This window comes from Urocampus carinirostris, chromosome 17 (genome assembly GCF_059441175.1).
Source record: "Urocampus carinirostris isolate Australia breed hairy pipefish chromosome 17, RoL_Ucar_1.0, whole genome shotgun sequence".
Classification (NCBI taxonomy): Eukaryota; Metazoa; Chordata; class Actinopteri; order Syngnathiformes; family Syngnathidae; genus Urocampus; species Urocampus carinirostris.
This window is the reverse complement of record NC_142365.1, coordinates 17,004,456-17,027,903: the sequence shown is the minus strand read 5'-3', so window position 1 is coordinate 17,027,903 and position 23,448 is coordinate 17,004,456. Positions and strand designations below refer to the sequence as shown.

General features: G+C 40.9%; 1 protein-coding gene across 1 annotated transcript in view; it reads right to left on the bottom strand.

The window, feature by feature from the left end:
* Positions 1–23,448, bottom strand: part of LOC148349376 (pro-neuregulin-2, membrane-bound isoform-like) — a 143,209-nt gene that overhangs the window by 13,854 nt on the left and 105,907 nt on the right. The window contains exons 4-5 of the mRNA XM_088321370.1: positions 4,738–4,858; positions 2,287–2,345 (exon numbers count right to left, since the gene is read on the bottom strand). Of these exons, the coding sequence (XP_088177496.1) occupies positions 2,287–2,345; positions 4,738–4,858 (180 nt within the window). The remainder of the gene's footprint in view (positions 1–2,286; positions 2,346–4,737; positions 4,859–23,448) is intronic.

The window sequence follows — 23,448 nt, the reverse complement described above, 5'->3', positions numbered from 1 at the left end:
GTGTGTTTGTGTGTGCATCCGCAGCATTGTTAGGATTTGGAATCAATGAAATAGTGGCCTTAAAAAAAATATGTTCATTTTAAAGTTTTCTCACATTATTATGTTTTTGACATTTTAAAAATAGATTTATTCACTACTATGTCTATTTATAACAGGTGACTTGAAATTTAGCTGTAATTCCAGTCATGTAAAAAACACATCGGTTTCTTCTTATACTCCCCAAATGGATCTTAAAAGACTTTAACCTCTTGACCCTAATGGCTTGACCCTAACCCCCCTTGACCCAAACCCTTTGAGCCCAAACCCCTCGACCCTGAACCTCATGAACCTGAAACCTAACCTCTGAACTCTAATTCCTTAACCCTAACCACTTAGCTGAAACACAAACCTCTTAACCCTCAAAACCTTAGCGCTACCCTGGGCTCTAACCTCCTAACCCTAACCATGAGTGTTAAGCCCTAAACCCAAACTTTACACCCTTAACCTTAACCCTGATCCCTAACCCCTGACCCCTCTAACCCTAATCCTCTTAACCCTAATCCTCTTAACCATAACCCCCTGAACGCTAACCCCTAAACCCGAACCCCAACCCTGAACCTCAACCTCAACCCCTTACCTCAAACCAAAACCCTTTAACCCTCTAAACCCTGACCCCTTACCCCTAACTCCTTGACCCTAACCTACCATCCCTAACCCCCTAATCCTGTTAGATCATTGTTTTCTTATTGTTTTTTTATTTTTTTTATTTTTTATGGATAGGACATTCCGCTACATAAGGCCTTTTTGGGAGTCCTGCTGCGAAAGTTCTCACGGCTTTTGTTGCGTTGGCTGGTTGGCCAATGCCGAGCGAGGTCATTTTGTTCCCACTTTGCAAAGTTTTCTCTTCCAAGTCCCAAAACATGACTTCCAACTTTTGCGGAATGCGGAGCTCGTATCCAAACGCACATTTCCGAAAGAATTACTCCAACAGACCACGTTTGGAGGACGGGATGCCGTTCCTGCAGGTTTCTTACTGCCCCCGCCAAAACCTTCAGCCAAAGAGGTCAGAAGATTTTGGAATACAAAATTATAGACCTTGTGTTTGGCATCACCCGGTCCTGGTTTTGGTTTTTCTAGTTACAGTGTGTGAAAGAAAAATATTTTTGATATTTCAAGAATATTGTAAAAAGGGTTATAACGGAAAATTAAAGACGGCACAATTTTGCTGAATCGACTTTTACTCATGTTTTAAGCGAAAATAGGAGCTTTCTCCATCCATGACAATACAACAGATTATATTTTATGGCATTTTTTCCAATCATTTTGTCCTTCGGTATAAGCCTGATCCCCTGTGCAATTACCTTTGTATACATCAGACCCCATTGACCCATGAATCAGTCTGCCCTCAGGGTCCCACTTTCATCCATGTTTGTCATTCTGATGTTTTTTTCAGTAATGTAATACACTGTACTGTAATCAGGGAATTGAATTTCCCGAAAGGGACCAATAAATTAAATCTAATCTAATATATAAATGTTACAGTTCATTGTGACTTTCCTTTCCTGAAGCAGATCAAATATGGGAAAAAAACACCAAGAACAAGCAAACACGTTTCCAACGGAGCAGTCCAGTTCAATAGAGTTCGGAAGGAAGAGAAAATTTTACATTAATTATTTTTCTGGGGTGACTTTATTTAAGTAACAATTGCGATGATTAGGCGCTGTACGCATTTTTCATTGGTAAATTAATTTTTCAAGGAATTTAAAAGCCGTTTTTCCAATATCCCCAGTTATATTACTAGAAGAAATCCATTGTCAATCAATCCATAGGCTGCCAGTGGGATAAAGAACCCAAAAAACTGACAAATCCAAATAAACCAGCAGTTATTATTCACTTAAGTGTTTTATTTTTCTTCTTTAATGGGTAGTCGTTTGAATCAGACTGCCAAGAAACATGGCAACAAAAACAAAGTACTTCAGCCAAAATTCCAGCTCTTTTCAAATCTTGAAAACATGAAATTAAAATTCAAGCATTCTCAAGGATTTCAAGCACCCATACGAACCCTAGATGACAAGACAAAAGCGAACTGGACTGCTCTGTGGAAACGGGGCCAAAAAAAAAACCACACAATTGCCTTTTTGTTAGTAGCGTCTTTCATTCGGCTAACCTTTTACAAAAGCATGCACACTGTCTACACACTAAAAAGGGAATCTCACAATTTAAGGGTCAGGCAGACACGATAAATCAACGTTTCTAAAAAAATGGACGCATGCACATGCCAGCGGACGGAATAGAAAGCCGACGTACGGTAGAAACGTGCCATTACGTAGGTTTGACACCGATCACCCGTAAAGTCATTTGGACACCTGAGAGCCACAAAAAGAGGGAGGAGGAGGAGGAAGGGTGGAGGAAGAGTGTGCCAGAAAGGGGATGTGGTGAGGGTGGGAGAGAGAGAGAGAGACAGGCAGAGAATTAGACCAAGGACCCGACTGATGGACAGCAAAGTTCGAGCCGTTCCGCGGGTGACACCGCCCGGCATGGGCCCGCCCGTGCGCCTTCACCTGAAAAGGGGGAGGAGACAGAAGAAGAGGGGGGTGGGGGTGCGCGGAGGAGTAGCGTGTTTCGGCGGGGTCCGCGGCACGAATCCGCTGGTAAGTCAACATACTTTTGTGTGGATTGGGCATGTGCAAGCGCAGAGGTTCGGTGTTTGAGCAGCGCGGGCCAAAGTATCCATCCGGACATCTGGGAAGGAGCACACAATCGTTATGGACCTGCCAGTGATGCCCATGTGGTCTCCCTTGCTACCTGGACGGACAAATTTGTTTCGGACCCTAAATGTACCAGTCTGTGATACCTGTGTACCTATGTAGGGTACTGTTCCTTGCTACTTGTTGGCACACAATCGCTATGGACCCGACTTCACCTGCCTGCGATGCCCATGCAGAGTTGCACCCCTTTGTACTTGGACACACGCAATTGTTATAGATCCTGGATTCACCTGCCTATGATGCCCAAGTTGGTACTGTTCCTGATATTCGAACACATACCATTTTTATGGGCCCCGTCTTCACTTGCCTGCAATGGCTGTGTGAAGTAGTGTTCCTTGCTACTTGTTGGCACACAACTGCTACGGAACCCGACTTCATCTACCTGCAATGCCTATGCAGTGTTGCATCCCTTTGTACTTGGAGACACGCAATTGTTATGAACCCTGACTTCACCTGCCTATGATGCCCATGTAAAGTACTGTTCCTGACATTCGGACACATACCATTTTTATGGGCCCCGTTCCACCCGCCTGCAATGGCTGTGTGAAGTAGTGTTCCTTGCTACTTGTTGGGACACAACTGCTACGGACCCCGACTTCATCTACCTGCGATGCCTATGCAGAATTGCATCCCTTTGTATTTGAACACATGTAATTGTTATGGACCCTGGCTTCACCTGCCTATGTTGCCCACGTAGGGTACTGTTCCTGATATCCGCACACATACCATTTTTATGGGCCCCGTCTTCAGCTGCCTGCAATGGCTTTTTGAAGTGGTGTTCCTTGCTACTTGGAGGCTCACAATCGCAATGGAACCTGACTTCATCTGCCTGCGATGCCTATGTAGAGTTGTGTTCCCTTGTATTCGGACACATACTATTTTTATGGGCCCCGCCTTCACCTGCCTCCAATGGCTGTGTTAAGTAGTGTTCTCTGCTACTCAGTCGCACACAATCGTTATTGATCCCGACTTACTCTGCCTGTGATGCCTTTGTAAAGTAGAGTCCCTTGCTACTTGGGCGCGCACAATTTTTATGGACCTCGGCTTCACCAGCCCGCAAATCCCCTGTAGAGTAGTATCCCTTGCTACTTGGACGCACACATCTGTTATGGGCCCTGACTTCACCTTCTTATGATGCAAGGGAAGAGTAGTGTTCCTGTCTACTTGGAGACACACAATTCTTATGGACCCTGACGTCATCTGGCCCCGATTCCCATGTAGACTAGTCTGCCCTGCTACTTCGACACACACAATCCTTATGGACCGCTACATCACCTGCTTGAGATGCCCATGAAGAGTAATGTTCGTTTTCACATGTATGCACAAAACCACGTAATTTCCTTTGTTACTTGGACACACACAATGGTAACAGACCCCTACCTTACTTGCTCGCGATCCTTGTTTAGAGCAGTGATCCTATCTATCTGTATGCACATGGGTCCAGAAAAACACTTGGCGGCGATTAAGAGGTAATTTCAGCTGGCCACTATTAAAATACTGTACATTTGTTACAACCACAATGCTCACTTTCCATTCTCGTGAACATTTCGCAAAGCGAGCACGCAGGTCGCGCCACTTGCAAGAAAAAGTCCAAAACCATGAAAAAAATCTTCCCCTGCTACTGAGTAATGACTTTGATTGGCGGCACAGGGTCTGAGGACATCCAATGTAAGCAAGCACTCCACAGACCAAGCATAAATATTTGTGCCCTAGTACAACTCTCGTTGGGATTTCAAAGGATAACCCAACCCCAATCTACCCCCACCCTCACGTACAATATACAAGACTTAAAAGGACAAGCGTGCACAACAGGTGGGGGGGAGGGTGGCTGCCATGTTTTCCTCCTCCAGGCTGCTGCTGCTGAAAAAAAGCACAAGAGCAATCAAGTGCTTGCTGCCAATCAAAACGTTGGCGCCCAACAAGGGGGCGGGCTCTTCCAACCGCAGGACAAGACGCACCGGGTAAAAAGGAACAAAAAAGAAAAACGTACTTGCAAGAAAGCCGGTTGATGCCGTGGATGAAGTAACAGTCACCGCCGTTGACACAGAAGGCTTTCTCTGATTCGTTGCATCTTCGGGCGTGGCCCGAGCCCGGTGACAGCGTTGTGGTTACTACAGGAAACAAAAGGGGGGGGGAGAAAATATTAATCCTATCATTTTGGATATTCCCTGAGACTTAACTACATTTCTACATGGTACAGGAGCTGCATCGTGGCAGACAGGGGGAGGCTGCAGAGGACAGTGAAAGCAGCAGAGCACGTCATTGCCTGCCCTCTCCCTACCCTGATGAACATCTACTCCACTCAGTGTCATAGCAGAGCCCAAAACATCATTAAGGACAGGTTACATTCAGGTGGCTAGCTCTTTCGCCTGACACACTCTGGAAGGCTCTACAGATGCATCACAGCAGGAACTGATAAAATGGGGAACAGCTTCTTCCCTAAAGTCATTACCTTCCCAAACTCACATCTACAGCGTTCAAATTTGTCAAACATTATTTGAATATGCAAAACAAACTGATTACGATTGTCAAATGATGCAGGAATGCTTTAAGGCAGATTTTTTTATTTCATTTGTTTGCATTATTGTGTGTTTTGGAGTAAATATTTTACACGATTGGATTCACCGGACTCTCTTGAATACAACCTGACCCTGTTTGTGTATCATTTCATGAATGGAATTTCACTGCACTTTTATACCGAAATACAAAATGTATAGTTTTCAGGTATTGTGCTCGGACTGATTGTGATGTTTCTCTGATGAGTACATTTTGAAATGATCATCATATCTTGATCCAAAGAGTTTAAGCTTTCCAATATGTGGCCTGACGTATTTCAATAACTGGTGACACTGTGAAGACATGATTTTTAAGACACGGCAGAATGTTGAGGGGTTAAGCATACTTCACAGGATTTCTATGAGTTTTCTATTGTGGCTGACTATTGGTGTGTGAGTGTGTGTGAATGGGTAAGTGTGATTTGTAAGGCGCTTTGGGAGGTCTTCAGTGACTGGTTAAAGCGCCTTAGAAATGCAGTCCATTCACCACAAAATTTACTGCAAGTAGGGAAAGAACTAAGAAAGATTCTGACAGAATAGTTTGTGTTGTTTATTTGAAAAAATAAACAAATGATCTTTGGTTTTAGTCTGCATAGTCTGAGCTGCTGTGAGTAAACAGGTGCCATGTTGTCTTTGTAAGGTTTATTATCGCTTATTAAGCAGAACTGCATTCATTAAAGCCCGAATGTGTAATATTTGACCAATAGATGGCACTGTGTTGTCTGGTGCAAGTGAGGGCCGTTTTTTGAACTGGAAGAAGGAAGTGGTTTATCGTCCCAATTGGAGAAGTTGTAAAAGTGATATCCAGGATGACTCTTCCATTGGATTTAGCGATTTGGAGTGAAGCTAAACGCTAATAGTAAATATGTTCTTTATGCTAGTTACCTGAATAACTCTTAATAGGTTACATTCTTACTAAAATTAACAGGCATTTCAATCATGTAACGTTTGTATACTGTCAAACTTATTCAGTCTGTTGTTCTTTTTTTATTTTAAATGGATTCTTAAAATGAGATTTACTTTTTTGGTGTTGGATTTTATCAAATAATGTTCCCCAAAAAAGCCACATATGTCACAGTTGCCATGGCGCCCAATTGGCCCTGCCCGTGTGGCGCCAGTTACAGCTCATTGAGAGATTGGCTTTCTGTCTATTTTAAGCTCAGCACTCTGATCCGTTACTCCCTTGCTTCCTTTGTCAACCCGTCAACGAACTTCTACCCCGCAAGACGTGGGTTTCAACTCGGTCCTGTTCCTTTTGGTATTTCCTGTCCGGTATTGTTCCTGTTCATTTTGTCCTGTTTAATTTCGGTTTCAAGTTCTGTTTGCATTTATTTTGTCCTGTTTATTATTTTCTCCAGTTTTCGTTCACGCCTAGTTTGTCCTGTTTATTTTCGATATCCTGATTCATTATCTATCCTTTCTGTCTCGTCCTGTCCGGTATTGACCCTATCTGTCCGAGATCAACTCGGGCAATTGTAATCGATCTCATCGATCTCTGCGTTCCTGTTTTTCCACGCCAGACCGATGCCTAACATGCACGACTCCCCATTTCCCGTAAAATAAAACGTTTGTGTGAGAACATCACGCATTTGGGTCTTGTTCCTGTTCTGGTTCATGACACGTATGTGCCAAGTGCTTTCTCAATTATGCATTTTTGGGCTGCTGCGACTTATATTCTGGAGAGACTTAAAGTCCGGAATACACGATTATTAAAGATACTGAGTTGTGCATACAAGCAAAATGTTATAGATAACGTATAATAAGTAGTTGCACTTCGGGGGTGGGGGGAATCTTGGGGGACAAGATGTCTTCTTCATCCGAAGGAGGGCATGGCGGAAAATAATTGAGAAGCACTGACTTAAGTGAATGAAACAAAAATAACGTTTCTGACACGCGTGGCTCACACGTCGTCAACTGCAAATTGTGTTTTTCTTTTTTTTTTCTTTTTTCTTTGCTGGCGTGTTTTCTCTGGAGTTTCTGTTGACACAATCCGGAGGAGTCGGAGAAGCAAAGATAAATATTTCGCCGACTTGTTTATGCGCTGACTCAACCCTTTGGAATGGTTGGCGCCAAAAAAAAAGAAAAAAAAATAGCGGAGATAAGTTGAAGGGACAGTGTGTATTTTTTGAACACTAGATGTCGCTGCATGGTGTAGTACAACCAAAAACTAATACAAAAAAGCACAAGGATGAGTAGAAATTATGGAGACTTAGAGTGAACAAACTACAAAGTTTTGCACATTTTTTTGCCCAGCCGTGGAAAACACTACTACAGAAACACTGGAAGAATACTACAATGGAATTACAACAATATTACTATTCCAATAAAACTATAATACAGAAATACCACTAAAGAAAAAGTACAAAAATACTACCAGGGGAATACTTCAACATATGACTACAGTAATACAAAGAGAATACTACAGTGGAATACTACAGTGGAATACTAAAAAAAACGATTACAGTAATACTACAAAAATAAAAAATACTTCTACGAAAATACTACAAAAGTTATACAAACTGTCAAATTTGGTGCTTGAAAACAGGGACCTAATATTATACTTTGCTTTCATTCTGAAAAGAAAAAAAATACTGAAATACTACTACAGTTATACTATTACACTACATAAATACCCCCAATATACTACTGAAATCCTACAAACTACAACTAAAATAACACTACAAAACACAATAACAGAAAGACTACACAAATACTACCTAGAATTACAACAATAATACTATACCAATAAAACTATAATACAGAAATACCACTAAAGAAATAGTACGAAAATACTACTACGGGAATACTTCAAAATATTACTACAGTAATGCAAAGAATACTACAGTGGAAATACTGCAAAGCACTACTACAGCAACACTACAAAATACGACAGAAATAATTTAAAAATACTTCAACAGAAATACTACAAAAACTCTACAAAACTAAATGTCAAACAGTGACCTAATATAATATTTTGCTTTCATTCTTAAAAGAAAAAGAATACTACAGAAATACCCCAAATATATTACCACATAAATGCCCCCATAATACTACTGAAATCCTATAAAAATACAACTAAAATAACATTACAAAACACTATTACAGAAACACTGGAAGAATACTACCATGGAATTACAACAATAACACTATTCCAATAAAACTACAATACAGAAATACCACTAAGGAAAAAGAACAAAAATACGACTACGGGAATACTTCAAAATGTTACTTAAGTAATGCAAAGAGAATACTACAATGGAAATACTGCAAAAATACTACTACAGCGATTCTGAGGGAGTAGTAAGCTTCTAAACTCTATAGAAGTGTATATATATATATATATATATATATATATATATATATATATATATATCTATATATATATATATGTCATTGCAGAATGAGCTCGCCACGTGGAAAATATTCCATGTGATATATACGTTTCAACTCTGACTGAAGCTGAAAAGAAAAATAGAAGGATCTCAAAGACGAGCCGATGACAAGCGCCTCTTCGTTCTCACCTGAACCCGATTGTAAAAAAAACCCCATAAAGCTCCGTGGGGAAGCTTGCAAAAATAACGCAAAGGCTCGAGTTGAAAATGCGACTCCGTTGGGAAACGTCCTGGACCCAGACGTGATTGCGCAACCACCTGGCTAAAGAGGGAAAAAAAAAAAAACAGCCACACAGGGAGACGGAGAACAAGTTGACATAGCAAAGATGAAAGCTAACGTTTCTGTCAAAGGCCGACTACTTTGTTGGAACAACTCCCTCGTTACTACTTTTCCTGGACCTTCAATTTAAAAAAAGAAAAAGAAAGAAAAAAAGTAATGCATACTGCTACAGAAATATGTATTTCCAAACTATAAGGCGCCTTAGATATGGCAAATTACAATGGAGACGATTTGAAATACATACAGTATTTATACGTGTGCGTACTGTATACTACCATATTTGTGATTGATCAATGCATTGTACGCAACGGGAATCAAACCTGTGTTGCGGCAGTGAGAGCACCACTTTTTTGAGACGAGGCACATTTGTTTATTATTAGAAGTCAAAACGCACGCCGTCATTCAAAAATATTTCAAAGTTAATTGCAATAGTTAGATGTTTTTTTGGATTATCTCTAGTTAGTTCTGTTTATTTTGTAGATAATAAATGTTATTATTTATTTCGGTATATAATGTTGTTGTCATTTTGGAATTCATTTTTTTAGGAACTAACAAAAAACATGAGAAACATAGCGATAATAATATTTAAAATAAACAAAAATTATCAGCAAGATGCATATTTACTACTCTCCATCTTTTTCTTTTTTTTTTTATAAAATCAGAGAATAATAATATAAAATAAATCCTTAAAACCACATGCAAATATTTTACATTTTTTGATGCGTTATACATTTTTTATTGTACATAATTAAACTTAAAATTAAAAAGCTTAGTGGAAGGCCTTTAGTGCAGGTTGGACTTACTTATTTGAAGGCTTCTCACCCTGTTCTCCTTGCAAATTCAAAATCCATTATTGTAGCCTCTTTTTTTTTAAGTGTCTACCATAGTTTTAAACGTATAATTTCTCATGAAATATATACCCCTGTACTAACACATAAGCATATAATTAGTATATAAAAGGAATGAAGAAATAGAAATCTGCTGCCACCTACTGATATGGATGAATTTGTCATGATTACTGATGTAACTCAGCCTTGCCCGCTCATTTAGCGCCAACCGCCGCGGGTCCTGATTGGCTCCCTGTCACTATTTGAACCCGGTCCAGTAAATCCCCTGTTGTCAGTCCGTCTGCGAACCTCATTGTATACTAGGCAAGCCTTTTTCGACCCCGACTCCTATCCGTCCCGTTTTTGCTCCCATCTGTCTCCTGTTACCACCCGTTTTTGATCCCAACCACGTTTACTCTCCTATCCCGACTTACGAACCTTTTTTGATCCCGACCACGTCTCCTGTCCCGTCCCGGCTCACGACCCATTTCTGACCCCGACTAGGTTTTTGCTCTCCTGTCCCGGCTATCGACCAGTTTTTCTGTCCTTGACACTGCCATCGTTCACTACGGAAGATCCACTTCCGTGTTTGGATCACAATCCGAGTACGAGAACGACTTGCTTCCCGCGCTTAGCGAACGCCGGATCGTGGGCGCAGCCCTTCCTCTTTTCTTTGACTTGACTTGACTTGACTTTCTTTGACAAAACTTGTGAGAAACGCAACGCAATTGGATCCTGTTTCTGTTCTGGTCCTGGCAGAATTGTACAGTTACTCAGCTGATGACTAGAAGAAATCAGACACTGAATAATGGCAAATGTTAATTAGCAAAGATAAAATTGGTTGATTTCTCATGCACACTAGCCAAGTTCTCACAGCACACTGGTTGAAAAACACTGCACCAGACCACCAGTTGTACATATGGCATAAGAAAAGGAATTCGATTGTATCTCATAATCACACTATTTTTACTCACAGTGACAGAAACAAATGTGAGAGAATAAGGAAAACAAAAATGTTGTCATGGAAGATGTGTATTAAAAAGCAAAGGCCAATTTAATCAGATACAGTACACTAAAGAGTTATCTCCTTTGTTGTGCTTTTTGTGTTTATCTCTTTCAGGCATTTTTCTGTTTTCTCCATTCTCTAACATTCCTTTCTGGCACCATGATTAAAATAGTGTGATAGTGAGATAAGATAAAATGATTTTCCTTTTCCGATGCCATCTATATCACTCGTGGTTTTGACCCACTTTATAGTCCAGTGCACCTTATATATGAGAATATATGAGATGTGTGCCCCACCAGCTGCGCCTTATAGTGCAAAAGATTCTGTACTACAAAAGTAAAATTGTAACAATTATTGGTTAAACAATTGACGCTATCGTCTCCATTTCTGCTAAAATGTTTTTCAAATTTCTTGTTGATAAGATTATTTTCTTTTTAATATCGGACATCTGAAAATGAGATTTCATACGTTGCCAGTTCTTTATTTTGACCAGCGGGCACTGTTGTTCATGGTTTTGAATAGAATCGGACAGAACGGAATGGAACGGAACTTAACTGAACTGAACAGAACAGAACAGAATATAATTGCCCTTAGTGTCATTGATATTGAAATTGTGAAACTTGGTATGCAACTGCATGGCACTCCAGAGTAAACATACCGTATTTTCCGCACTATAAGGCGCACCTAAAAGTCTTATTTTTTTTCAAAAGCTGACCATGCGCCTTATAATACAGTGCGCCTTATATATGGATCAATATTAAGTCGCAAAGTCTTGCAACTAATGAAAGCAGCCACCGACTAGATTTTCCCCCGAACGCGAAAGTAGTCCGCGGTGTATGCTGGGATTTATATACGGGCGTTTCATTTCCTAACCAATGTGTCGATCATTGAATCAGTCACTATTGGCTAAAGTTATTCGGAGGTAAAGGCTAAAGGCCTGCAATTGGCCGAAAAAGATGTGTCAATCATCAGTTCAATCGATCACTATTTGCTAAAGTTATTCGGAGGTAAAGAGGGCGGATCCTTTTTATCATTTACAGGCTGGCATAGGCTAAAGGGGCAAAACAAAGCCTGCAATTGGCCGAAAAAGATGAATGTGAATAGCAAGTTGGGTTGACGGCATAGAGAAAACAGTATTTTACTTTTCTGTACTGTATTTGTAAATATTTTACTCTCCTGGATTTACTACACTCACGAATATAAGAGGACCATGGTTGCACATTATTATTGAACACAACGAATTCGGTGAGCTACTCCGGCTATATATTTTCGCAGTATCTTGTTTCAGAGTGATATCGATGTTTCTGTGATGGGTCTTTTTTTAAATTAAACTCAATTCCAAGTGTTTATTGTCAAATGCACAGTAAAGTTGCGAGCGAAAAAGAAAATAGAAACTAAGGAATGGTTGGCATTTCTTGAATCCCAAGACTTTAACCTTCCGAATGATATTTGGAACGATGCAATTGAGTGACATCGTACGAACACCGCATCCGCACGTGTCTACGACACGTATTTGCTTCTTTGAAAGCTTTCGGAATGTTAAGGGGGTAATAAGTTTGACTAACCTATCTGACTGTTTTGTCGACGTTCCCATTGTAGCGCCTTATAATCCGGTGCGCCTTATGTATGGAAGATATAGGACCAAAAACTATTTTTTGAGGGTGTGCCCTATAACCCGGTGCGCCTTATATTGCGGAAAATACGGTAATAGTCTTTTCAGAGAAAAAATACAAAAAACATCAGGATGAATGGGCAAAAGATAACCCTAGCCTTAACCCTAACCCTAAAACATAGTGGTTTAAGACTGGCCTACATTTTAATAATAGTGCAATTTTCGAAAATGAAAAAGAATAGTGCATGGTAACTATTGTACAGTACTTCTAAATACATTTGGATTCATGCTGTCCGCTGCCAACATTTTAAACATAGCAAGAACACCGGTATTTCCTTCACTAACACAGGGGTCACAGTTGCTACATATATTGCAATCGGCCAATAATGTTGCTCTACTTTGATTTTCACCATTTCCAAGGTTTATCATCTTTTTGCAAATTTACCAAAAAGAACGTGGTCAGTGCTTTCAGAACAGGTTGGACTTTCTTATCTGTGCTTCTCTCTCTGTCCTAGTTCAAAATCTATTTCAACAGAAAAGGTATCACTCGTCCATATAGGAAACCAGAGGACAAAGGAGTCGTCGGAATTGTGATAACGGTTCTTGGTCACCCGATGAGCTAACAGATGCTTGCGAAGCTCCTCTGTATCTTACGCAAACATATTAAAAACAAAAGATTTGGCAATCGAGCGCATCACGAGCGTCACATATTTTTAATCAGCGATGACGCGGCAAAAATTGTGAGCAACCCCGCTCGGGCGCGCAACACCTCGGGCGCATTGTTAGCATAGAAAAATAACGGCATTCCGTTTGCTAGCAGCGAGGAAAAAAGTGACTTCCTGCCATTTTGGGGTGATAACATCCAGCGTGGACTTCAATGGAGGCCAAGAAAACCTTTGCTCAGTCTTGCAAAAAAACAGCAGGTTAGTGAAGCTGTAAAACTGACCTTCCTTTGAGCTGGTCAAGTATCTGGAGCATCATATTTTCCGTGTGAAAAAGAAAACTTTTATGTGAAATTCAACAGTTTATTCTTGTTCTAAGAAAGGAAGGCTATTTTATGAGAAAAACTGCCAAGAAACTAAAGTGTCCTACAACGGTGGGTTAAATAGAAAGAGGTATAAGGATGGATGTCACTCAACTTCTTTCGCCTTAACTCTGAAAAGACCGAAATATTTGCTATTGGTCCATCTAAATGCTGTGACTTGTTCTCAAAAACTGCTCTGAACATTGACAAATGTAATATCACCCAGAGAAACTCGGTCAAAAACGTAGGTGTCATATTTGTCCTTTCAAACACATGTAAAGAATATTACTAGAACAGGTTTTTTTTCAATCTTCCTGTTATTGCTAAAATTCGCCCTATGCTGTTCCAGTCTGATGCGGAGATCATAATTCATGCATTTGTTACCTCCCGTCTCGATTACTGTAATGCACTACTCTCCGGTCTCCCTAAGTCCAAAATCAAGAGCCTTCAGCTGGTACAAAATGCTGCACCGAGGCTTTTAGCTAAGACAAGAAAGTTTAATCACATAACCCCGATTTTAGCTAACCTGCATTGACTCCTGGTCTCAGATGTGATTCTAAGGTTCTGTTGGTATTATACAAAATCACGCATGGACTTGCTCCCTCATATCTTTCAGATTGAATTTCCCCCTATGTTGCAGTCCGGAGCCTTCGCTCTGAAAATGCTGGTCTACTCGTGATCCCAAGAGCCAAGAAGAGAACGTTCTCCGAGCGTTCTCCTTTCGGGGCCCTGAGATTCGATCTCCAACCACGGTGGAACGGTTAAAATATAGGCTTAAAACACACTTCTATTCTCTATCTTATGAATGACCTATATTTCCTGTTGATGGTATCTGTGTATTCATTGATATTACAACATCCATTGCAGCCTGGTCATTCTGTAAGGGAGATTACCTCATGTGCGGTCCCTTCTCAAAGTTTCTTCATTTTCCTCATTTTGAGGTTTTTGAGTTTGCCCTCAAGTAGGTTTTGGATCAGGGAATGGTGTAAAAATGGTCTGTGGTTTGTAAGTATCTGTGGTCTGTGCAGCCATTTGAGAATCCTTGTGATTAAGGGCATCACAAATAAACATTACTTGACCTAACTAGAAGTAGCAAGATGACAAGTACATTAGAGTATATAGTATGAGGGATAGACTCCTTGCAGGTCCTTGACTAGCAGCTTAGTTAAGTAGTAGCTGCAGTGAAATGTTGACTCAGAGATGTTGACCTTCAAGACAGAGTGTCAAAGAAAAAGCCATATTTGAGAATGGCCAATAAAACAAAGGGATTCAAATGGTCAAAACAACACAAATATTGGACAACTCATTTCATAATTAAAAGCATTGCAAGCTTGTTTTCGGAGCCGCACGTTGTCGCTTAGCTTAGTTCGTTTAACGTGTGGGAATTCTCAACAAATCTCGAAAGGCAGAACCTTTTGTAAAGGAAGCAAGATACATGCCAGAGTTGAAGACAGGAGTTATGGCACGGCACATGACACACATGAAGTAAATGGAGTATCAAGTTTCGTTCTCTACTGCACGATATGGCCAACTCCCCTGAAGCGAGAAACATGGAAGCGAAGCCAAGCCAGGGCCACCACCCCCCTAAACAGGTATATAAAATATAGTTCAAAAGCTTGAAGTTTCGTAAAAATGTCCTTATTTGAGTACAGGAAATTGATTCAGGACTTTGTCCGATGGAGCGACGCAAACCACCTGCACCTAAACACCACCAAGACCAGAGAGATGGTGGTGGACTTCAGGAGAACCAGAACTCACCCGGTTCCTGTAACCATCAAGGGAGAATGTGTAGAATTTGTCCAGACCTACAAATACCTGGGTGTGCAGCTGGACAACAAACTGGACTGGACTGCCAACACAGAAGCTCTATGTAGGAAAGGGCAAAGCCGACTTTACTTCCTCAGAAGGCTGGCCTCCTTCAACATCTGCAAAAAGCTCCTGAAAATATTCTATGAGACAGTAGTGGCAAGCGCCCTCTTCTATGCGGCAGCGTGTTGGGGAGGCAGCGTCAAGAAGAAGGATGCCTCTCGTCTCAATAAACTGGCTAGGAAAGCGAGCTCTGTTGTGGGCAAAGAGCTGGACAGCCTAACAACAGTAGCTGAGAGACAGGCACTGAAAAAGCTGAGGTCAATCATGGACAATCCATCGCATCCGCTTCACAGCATTATCTCCGGACAGAAGAGCAGTTTCAGTGACAGACTGCTGTCACTGTCTTGTACTACGGACAGACTGAAGAGATCTTTTCTTCCTCATGCCATGAGGCTCTTTAACTCCACCCGGCAGAGTAAAGGCCCACATTAAACCACACCACCTACATTGGATATTACCGAATCTTACTGCATTATGTGTTCTGTGTAGCACTATTTAGTTACTCTATATAACATGCTAAAGTGGGCATTTGCACGTCACACTGGGTATTTGTATATTGTATTCTTTTGGCTTTATTATTGTATTGTTCTCAGCTCAGGGATGCTGCTGGAAATGTGAATTTCCCTTAGGGGATGAATAAAGTATCTATCTATCTATCTATCTATCTATCTATCTATCTATCTATTTCCAGCAACAATTGTGTATGATAATTGTGTTAGAAGTCTGATGGATGATTGAAAAAGCCTTATGCTATTTTTAGCACAGCTGAAAACGGCCGGTGAGAGAAGCTATAAAATTTGAATCAGTAGGAAATCTAGAACATTTGTGAGTTTGGTTTAACTTTCAGAATGGCCAGAATAAATAAACTACCACGTGAAATTAGATAGTCTGTTCTTGTTTTATGAAACGAAGGGTATTCTATGCAAGAAGTTGCCAAGAAACTGAAGATCTCAGACAACAGTGTGTACTACTCCCCTCAGAGAACAGCACAAACAGGCTCTAACCAGGGTAAAAAGAGAATTGAAAATAGGACAAGTACGTAATAATCTCCAGTTTGGGAAATGGACGTCTTACAGGTCCTTAATTTTCAGTTTGGTTGGATAGTAGCCGCAAAACACCAGTGTCAACATCTACAGTGAAGAGGCGACTCTGAGATGCTGGCCTTCAGGGTAGCAAAGAGAGATTAAAACGGCAAAAGAACACAGGCATTGAATTATTTGGATAAATAAAAGTGTGATTGAAGCAGAAGTGTGATTAAAGCAGATTAGTTGGGAACATGTCAGAAACGAGCTCAGTGATGCATGTGTTTGCATCAAGCATCAAACCTAAACCCTAACCGAAGGGTCTTACCCCTACCCCTAACCCTTTAACCCCAACTCTAACCCTCTAACCTGACCCTTTCACCCCGACTGACCATCAACTGAATGAAGTGGAGGTACAGCTGGATTGGTTAGAAACATGTCCAAATCTAAACCAGCAATTCATGCGTTTGCATCAAATCTAAAACCTAACCCTAGCCCACAAACCTGAAACCCTAACTACACCCTTTCATCCTGACTCACCGTCACCTGAATGAAGCAAAAGTGCTGCTGGATTGGTTAGCAACAAGTACAAAACAAGCTCAGCGATTCATGCATTTGCATTAAGCATAAAACCCAAACCCTAACCCTAACCCCTTATTCTAGCCCCCTAACTATACTCCCCTAACCTTTATTTCTAACCCTCCAACCCTAACCCTTTGATCCTGACCGACACATCAACTGAATCAAGCGGAGGTGCGGTTGTAATGGTTAGCAACACGTCTGAAACAAACCAGCAACTCATGCGTTTGCATCAAGCATCGAACCCAAATCCTAACCGAACGATCATACCCTTACCCTCAACCCTCTAACCCTAATCCTTTCATCCTGACTGACACATCAACTGAATGAAGTGGAAGTACTGCTGGTCTGGTTGGAAACACGTCCAAAAATAAATCAGCAATGCATGTGTTTGCATCAAGCATCAAACCTAAACCCAAACCCTAGACCCCAAACCCTAACCCCGAAACCATAACCCTTTTATCCCGACTGGAACGTCAACTGAATGAAGCTAAAGTGCTGCTGGATTGGTTAGCAATAAGTACAAAATTGTCATGACCTCTGATGTGAAGCACCAGTGCCCGCTCATTTGGCGCCAACAGCCGCGGGTTCTGATTGGCTCCTTCTCACTAAATGAACCCTGTCCTGTCAGTCCCCTGTTGTCAATCCGTCTGTGACCCTCAGTTAACACTAGGCAAGCGTTTTTCGACCCTGACTCCCACCTGTTTGTTGCTTCCGCCCCGGCTTCGACCCGTTTTTGATCCTGACCACGTCTACTCTCCCGTCGATTCCGACCCCGACCACGTTTTTCTCTCCTGTCCCGGCTACTGACCCGTTTTTCCGTTCCCGACACCGCCATCGCTCGCCACGGAAGATCCACTTCTGTGTTCAGTGCGACCTGCTTCCGGCATCCAGCCATCAGTGGATCGTGGGTGCAACCCTTTCTCTTTCTTCCAGTAAAACTTGTGAGAAACGCAACGCAAGTGGTCCTGTCTCCATTCTGGTCCTGACACAAAACAAGTTCAGCAATTCATGCATTTGCATCGAGCATAAAATCTAAACCCTAACCCATTAATCCTAGCCCCCTAACTCAAACCGTTTCATCCTGACTGACGCGTCAACTGAATTAGGCGGGGGTGCGGTTGGAATGGTTAGTTACACGTCCGAAAAGAACTCAGCAACTCATGCGTTTGGATCAAGCATAAAACCTAAATCCTTACCCAAACCCAAACCCCCTGAGCCCATAATCTCAACCCCCTAACCCAAAAGCTACCTCTAACCCTTTGATACAGACCGACGTGTCAGCTGAATGAAGCAGAGGTGCTGCTGGATTAGTTAGCAACACATCCCAAAGAGAGAGATGCATTGGTTTGCAGCAAGCATCAAACCTAAACCCTAATCCAAACCCTAACTCTCTACTCCCTAACCCTTTATCCTAAGTGATGCTCCAACTGAATGAAGCAGAGGTGCTGCTGGATTGGTTATCAACACATTCGAATCGAGCTCAAGAGATGCAATGGTTTGCAGCAAGCATCAAACTTAAACCCTAATCCAAACCCTACTTTCTACTCCCTAACCCTTTATCCCGAGTGATGCTCAAACTGAATGAAGCAGAGGTGCTGCTGGATTGGTTAGCTACACGGCTGAAAGGTGCTCATCGATTCATGCGTTTGCATCAATCATCAAATATTTTACAAAAAAAAACAAAAAACTGAAGCAGGTCCCATAGCGAGAAGCACTGATGGAAATTTGGGAAAATCCCAGCCTCCGTTCCCGCTCCAACTCAGATTGTTTGACAAGTCGTGATTACACTCTCGACATCAGATTTTGCAAATGAGGACAGCGATACAGTTTTCAAGGTTAAAACAGAGAACAGACGTCACCTTGGCTGATAGCAGCGGGGGTTTTATTTCATATCTGTCCGTCTATCTTGTATTTCAGTGATCCGCGACCACCGGGCCAATAGAAAAAAACTTGTTTTTCCTTATACTGTGTAAAACATGCATTTTTTTTTTTTTTTGTCAACGCAAAAAAGAACTCAAAGATTGGTTCTGCGTGGGGCCATGATTCAAATCATTTATTGACGTAAACGTAAACTATGAACATAGCACCAACATAAAAGTCAAGTCAAGTCATGTTTATCTGTGCCCTCAATCACAAAGAGTCTCAAAGGGCTGCACAGACCACAGACTATTGCAAACAACAGACTATGATTACACCATCCCCTGATCTAAAACCTACATGAGGGCAAGGGAAAAACTCAAAAACCTCAACATGAGGAAAATGAAGAAACCTTAAGAAGGGGCCGCAGAATTTTGTACCAACTGCAGGCTCTTTACTTTGGACTTCGGGAGACCGAAGAGTAGTACATGACAGTAATCGAGACGGGATGTAACAAACGCATGAATTATAATCTCCGCATCAGACTGAGGCAGCATAGGGTGAATTTGAGCAATGTTGCTAAGATAAAGTAAATAAGATAAGATAAAAACTGTTATAGTAATATTCTTAATGTGTGTTTGAAAGGACAGATCGGGGTCAAATATGACACCTAAATTTTTGACTGAGTCACTCTGGGTGATACTACATTTGTCATAAAATGTACAACGTATTTATTTCTTGTCCTTCAAAGTCCGGTTCCTCATTACATACACCAAAAGTTGTTTTCTTTGTTGTGCTTTCTCAATTTTGGTAGTTGAACCTTCAACCCTATAGCCTAAGATTCTCAAGATAACATACAGCTGAAACGTATACATTGACAAATGTGCATTTTATTGAATTGTCTATGCATTTATGTCACTTATTTTAAATCGTTTATTTTTTTATTTTTGAAGGAATCATTATATTTATTATCCATCTAGTTATTTATTAATTTAAATGTGCAAATATTTTGAGTAAAATATACAAAAATATATGAAATGCAAAGTTTTTATTCGGACAAAGACTATCTAAGCCTTTAATAACACAAAATGTTAACAAATGTTAATGTTGTAAATGCTACATCCATTGCAACCTGGTCAACCTTTTTATTTATTTTTTATTTTATATAATAAATTATATATATTTTTTTAAATTCATATATTTTTTATTATAATTTAATTATTTTAGATTTTTCATTTTACGGTTTGTTAATGCTGGGCGGCACGGCGGTTGGGTGGTCAGTGCGCAGCCCCACGGTGCAGAGGTTCGGGGTTCAAGTCCAGCTACCGCAGCCTCCCTGTGTGGAGTTTGCATGTTCTCCCCGTGCTTGAGTGGGTTTCATCCCACATTCCAAATGTCAGGTTAACTGGCCGGTCCAAATTGTCCCTAGGTATGACTGAGCGAGTGAGTTGTCTGTCCCTGTGTGCCCTGCGACTGGCTGGCTACCAGTTCAGGGTGTCCACTGCCCACTGCCCGGAGATAGCTGGGATGGGCTCCAGCGACCACGCGACCCTAATGAGGATAAGCGGTGCAGACAATGGATGGATGGATGTTTGTTAATGCAGCATCCATTGCAGCCTGGTTATCCTGGAAGGGGGTTTACCTCATGTGCGGTCCCTTCATGCTGAGGTTTTTGAGTTTTTCCTTGCCCTCATGTAGGTTTTAGATCAGGGCAGGGCGTAATAATAGTCTGTAGTTTGCAATAGTCTGTGGTCTGTGCAGCCCTTTGAGACTCCTTGTGATTAGGGGCTTGACTTGGACAAAATCAAAGGACGTAATATCATCACCATAAAGTTTGTTTTTTCAACAAAAAATACAAAACCCACAACTTATGCAATGCGTATTGTACGGTTTGATACAAATTACTTTGCAACAAAATAGTTTCGCCTAAGTATCTTTATTGACAGACGCTGCTGCCCAGCTCATCTTTGAAGAGTGGAAAGACGCTTTAAGCCAAAAAACAACAGCGACCAGGTGATGAAGATGCTGTATCTATGTCAGTTCAGGAGGAATTTTCTGCTACTGGTAACCTTGGAAACCAGTACTATCTGTTTCAATTTGGGGAGCCTACCCTTTGCCCAAAAAATAACCTGTAGGGAGATGGGCACCGCCAGGCTGTACTTGCACAAGACACACCACAGGAAGTGGTGCCCCTACGACACAGTCGGTACATGAAACACATTTTTAAACAAGGGAATGGAACACACAGCTTAAAGTGTCTTTAAAACAAATGTAGCCATTAAACAGACGCCTGCCCATTAAAAATTTAGTCTTTATTTGACCTGTTCCGACAAACTCCACTCGAAAATAGAAAAACGTATACTTTTAAATGCAACGCTTGATAAAGAGAAAACTTTTTCGATCACTTTAGCAGATTCCACTTCGCGTTATGCCTTTGGATTGGATTGCCGGAAAGTTTCCCTCAGTTGTTCTTGCCGACACTTGCCGGATAACAAGCGCTCCCTGCTAGCTTGCGCGGCAGCTGTTTGGCGAGGACCTTTTGCACGTGTCCCACAAAATGTGCATTGTGCTTGTGTACTCTTTGCAGAGCCAGCAAAAAGTCCTGCTCCAAAACAAATGTTAACTGTTTCTCTCCCAAAGCAGAGGTAGGTTGTACTTTTTCCTTGCCCTCATGTAGGTTTTAGATCAGGGGATGGCGTTTAATAGTCTGCAGTTTGCAATAGTCTGTGGTCTGTGCAGCCCTTTGAGACTCCTTGTGATTTAGGGCTATACAAATAAACTTGACTTGACTTGTCTTGATTTATTCCGTTATTATCTTATGGTTTATTGAAGTACTTGTACTTTCCTTGATTATTTGAATCTATTTTTAAGTAAAATATAATTTATTTTTGATTGGATGGACTTTGGGCAGCACGGCAGCGCAGTGGTTAGCGCGTGTGCGGCAGAGTTCAGAGGTCATGAGATTAAACCTTCCTGAGTGGAGTTTGCATTTTCTCCCCTTGCTTGCGTGGGTTCCCTCCGGGCACTCCGGTTTCCTCCCACATTCCAAAAACATGCATGTTAGGTCAATTGGCTCTAGATGTGAATGAGTGAGTGAGTTGTCCATCCCTGGCTGGCAAACGGTTCAGGGTGTCCCCTGCCCACTGCCCGAAGATAGCTGGGATGGGCTCCGGCAGCCCCGCACCCCTACTGAGGATAAGCGTTGCAGATAATGGATGGATGGATGGATGGATGGATGGATGGACTTTGATGATTTGATAATCTGATTGAATAGTTGTTTAAAAAAACAATATATGAGCCATTGATACAGATACTCAAAACTACTTGGAAGACTAATTTTTTACTTTTACTCGAGTAATTTTATTCTGAAATAACAGCTTTTACTCGAGTCAAATATTTGGCTGCTCTACCATACCTGTCAACCTCCACGGCTCCATGCCCGTACAAACTGTTGTATTTTCCCTTACAAAATACAAAATAATCTTACACCATTTTTTTTTTTCGGAATGATGCATGATGGGAAATCCCCTGACGGCAGACGCATGCGCGCAGTAGCATCAAACGGCTCGCTTCGAACGAAAAAAACGATACCGAGATAGAGGCTACCGCGGCGAACTTGTTAGACTTGATTGATTTGCCGTTTCGTGATAGTCAGTGTATACCGGATGGTACCCATCAGTGACACATTTGCATTTTTCCGTACAGATTTTCTTGTATGTCGTACTTGTCTTGAAATGCATAAAAACGTACTTTGTACGGCAAAAACGTACAGGTTGACAGGTGTGCTCTACCCACCGCTGTCCCAAAATAACACCAAAAGTCATCAATTCCATTTCCTCTTCAAAGTCCCAATTATAGAATGTACAAAAATAGCGCAGTCTTTTTTTTTCTTTCGCCTGATAAAGAGCTTTTGTTCCGGCGTGTGATTTATTTTAATCCATCGCCGGCGGAGCTCAAATCTTTGTAAGATTCACCACTAAACAAAATTCGACCTCGTTGTTAGATTCGATTCGGAGCTCCGCTTGTGCCTTGGGATGAATCACTTTGAGTTGTTTATGCGCTGATTCACACCCGAGAAATGCAACCAAAATGTTTGGGTTTTTTTTCAGTAGAGAAATAATTGATAAATGTTATATTTGACAACTAGATGTCACTCTATTGCATGGTGCGACCGAAAACCAGTGCTACAAAGCACAAGAACTAATACAATCTACAGAGACTCAAAGTACTCAAACTGCACCATTTTGCTTCTTTTTTGCCCAGCTTTTGCAAAGAAAGAAAACAAAAAAAAAAGAAAAAGAAAAGAATAAAAAGAAAAAAGGGGTAAACCTTGAAACAAAAAAATGAAATAAAGAAGAAAATAAAGAAATACAAAAAAAAGAAAAAAAGAAATGGAAATTCTAAAAATGGAAAAAGAACACAGGAAAGGGAAAATGAAAAATATGAAGATGAAAAAGGAAAGAAACAAAGTAGAAATACAAAAATAAAATAAAAATAATATATAAAAAGAAAATGAAAAATCAAAATGAAAGAAAAAAAATGAAGTCATGGAAGAAGAATGAAACAAGAGAAAAATGTGAAAAAAGAAAATAAATACAAGTAAATAGAAACATAATAAGAAAAGGAAAAAAGAAAAGAAGAAAGGGAAAAATGAAAATAGAGAAGAAGAAAAAAA